The sequence below is a fragment of the Andrographis paniculata genome, unplaced genomic scaffold (assembly GCF_009805555.1).
Source record: "Andrographis paniculata isolate CXL003 unplaced genomic scaffold, ASM980555v1 Contig35END, whole genome shotgun sequence".
Taxonomy (NCBI): domain Eukaryota; kingdom Viridiplantae; phylum Streptophyta; class Magnoliopsida; order Lamiales; family Acanthaceae; genus Andrographis; species Andrographis paniculata.
In genome coordinates this window covers 2,550,979-2,553,950 of record NW_026137568.1, presented here as the reverse complement: position 1 = coordinate 2,553,950, position 2,972 = coordinate 2,550,979, and the positions used below count along the sequence as shown (strand labels likewise).

General features: G+C 36.3%; 1 protein-coding gene across 1 annotated transcript; it reads right to left on the bottom strand.

The window, feature by feature from the left end:
• Positions 1 to 410: 410 nt before the first annotated feature.
• LOC127248988 (membrane protein PM19L) lies at positions 411 to 1,490 on the bottom strand. The gene is made up of 3 exons (XM_051271570.1): positions 1,174 to 1,490; positions 906 to 1,083; positions 411 to 815 (listed from the first exon to the last, which is right to left on the bottom strand). The coding sequence occupies exons 1-3, from the start codon at positions 1,301 to 1,303 to the stop codon at positions 593 to 595; spliced, it is 531 nt and encodes a 176-aa protein (XP_051127527.1). The 5' UTR covers positions 1,304 to 1,490; the 3' UTR covers positions 411 to 592.
• Positions 1,491 to 2,972: the final 1,482 nt, after the last annotated feature.

Sequence of the window (2,972 nt, the reverse complement as noted above, 5' to 3'; positions counted from 1 at the left end):
GTTCACATAAAAATTCCTAATTCCGTCTCTAATATCATTAGAAATAAAAAAAAATAAATTTAAAAGCGAAAAAAATCTTATTACAAAATTAATTTTTTATAATATTGATATACATTAAATCAAAACTCAATTCTCCATTATTAAAATTTAGGGTTTGCTTACCTCAATTTTCTTACTCTTTAAATCCATGCATTTTTTGAAAAAAAATTACTTTTCCTCTCATTATTTTAATGTGCACAATTCAAATTAAAATTTTCTTACTTATTAAAAAAAAAACAAAAAACAAAAAATTACCCTTAATTTAAATTTAAAAAAATCCAAAACGTGACACCTTCCACTGTACACACAAAAAATTATTAAAACCCTATAATATACATACATATATATATATATATTTGAAGCATCGACAGTTGATGATGTTTCCAACAAAGTGGAACACTAACACAAAATTATTAAAACCCTAACAAGAAGCAACAAAAGTTAGAGAACAGCAAATACAACAGCAGAAACACAGCAACGCATAGATGACGAATGTCTATGTAACTCAAATCACACATACATATATATATATATATATGATCTAATCTGATCTTCAGACCCCGGCAGTGGTGGCGCCGCCTTTGGGCACCGCCGGGTCGTGGCCGTAGCCGGCCGGAGTGTCTCTATAACCCGGCCCATAGGCGCTGCTGAACATCCCGGCGTGCAGCAGCAGCACGTAGATCAGCTGCGTGAAGGCCAAGATTATCACGAACGCCTCCACCACCCTCAGCCTCCACCCTCTCCACCCACCCACGTTTATCTCCTTGCACGCCAGCCTTCATTAATAGTATTAATAAAACATTAATATATATATAATTAATTAATTAATTAGAAGATTAATTGTATGTATATATTATTATATGGACCCGAAAGCTAGGGCGGTGACGGCCCAGGCGACTATGGAGGAGGAGCAAGCGGCGGCGAGGCTGTCGTTCCGCCACGCCCTGATGTGATTCCCGCCGGCGATTTTCGACACTATTCCCAGCACCGCCGCCAGTATCGCGAACGTCAGGAACGGCCCTGTCGCGCCGTTCCCTCCCATGCCTGACATGAATCAATCGATCCAGATAGATTCATGAATTCATCATTATATATATATACATATATATCATTAATTAAGAGGTGGTTGCTTACTGGGATGACCGGTTTGGCCATTGATGAATCTATTGAGGCACCAGCTAGCGAAGCCCAGCAATATGAAATACATGATGAAGTTCAGAAACAGCAATGGAGCTGCCATATTCCTCGTCCCTGTCATCGCCATTTTCGTTAATTGATTAAGCTCGAAACACTTGATTCTTCCTCCAATGCCAGAAAGTAATAACAGACGCCGCCTAGTGTTGGAATTTCTCGCTCAACTAGATTAGATTAGATCTGATCTGATGATGATGATGAGAATCTCAATATGGTGGTCACTGTATAAAAATACACGCACATATATATAATAGTATAGATATAACAGGTTCCAAGCGTGATGATTTCGTGTCGTGGCTCTGGAGAATTGTATAAAGCGGGAGGGGGGTGGAGGGGTATTGCAAGAGGACACGTGGCAGGCGGGTAGCATCGGTGGCTTGCATGTATAGGACACGTGGCAGCTCCTGCAGGAACTTCATTCCTGCTACTATTACTTTAAAAATTGTAAGAGGATTTAGGGTAAGGCTGTGGCGTCCAGTTCTTACGGTGCGGTGCACATTCTCCGGAACTGTATGATTACTTAAGAAAGTGCTACACTGTTCCAGTTTAGATAAATTACACATATCTGGTGCAGTTGGTTTAATTTGGTTCGTAATTGCTTCGAGTGAGTTTGGCATATTCACGCCCACTTGAAATTTAAATTTTTCAATAAATGCAATTTTGTTTAAAAAAAATGCAATAGGCGCGCGATATTGCGTTGATATATAAAATTCTTAAATAAAAATAGAACTGAGTAAAATGTGTTTGTAGGCGGGTTTTAGTTTTTGAATTTAGATTTTTTATTAGTAAAAGGTCGAATTTGAATAGTTGTTTAATGCGATATAAAAAAAAAAAAAAAAGAATGATATGATATTTTGAATGTAAAAAAAAAAAATTAATTATTTGATGTGATATTTTTGAAAAAAAAATTTAAATAGTAAAAATCTGAAGTAAAATTACAGAACAATACAACCTTATTGTTTCCGACAGATATGGTGTTGATATATAAAATTCAGAATAAAAATAGAACACTGTAAAAATATTTACTGTTTGCAACCTTGCAAACAGCGACAGATTTTGCAATGCCGAAAAATTAAAAAGATGAGTTGCATATTTCAAATATGCGACCGAATATCTCAGAAATTGAGAAGAAAATAGTGATAGAAATTTATCTTCATCGACAATTTTGTAGTGAATTTTATAAGGGATCACGAATCCGTCGCTACTAGCGATGAATTGTGGGAAGGGTTCTATTTTCCTAGCAAAGAAAATTATGCCACCGCCAAAATGCCCTCAAATTTCCACGCTTCCCTTTCCCATTCCTAAAAAATGCTAAGAGCAAATGTAATGGTCGGAAGAAAAAATCTATCTATATTTCATTTTGGTCTTACTTGTCCAAGAGGAAGAAAGAAATTGATATAAAAATATATAATGACAAATAATTAATAAAGAGAGGATACGAGTGTGTGTGAGAAATTTTGGTGTGAGAAAATGAAATGGAAGACTTGGGACTGTCTTGCTGGGCATCCCATTATTTAGCTTCTATTAATGTATTATTGTATTATTATTATATAGCTTCCGACACAAAAAGTATTGTACAGTAGAGCGACGGCTTCTATTAAACCACCGTTGTCTTTGCTTAAAGCTCAATTATTGACAGCAGCGATGCAAATCTTCAATGGTTGTGACGCAAATCTTCGACAATGACATAAAATTTCAACTCGCTGGAAACAACGGTGGAGGCAAAGTTCATCTGCGAT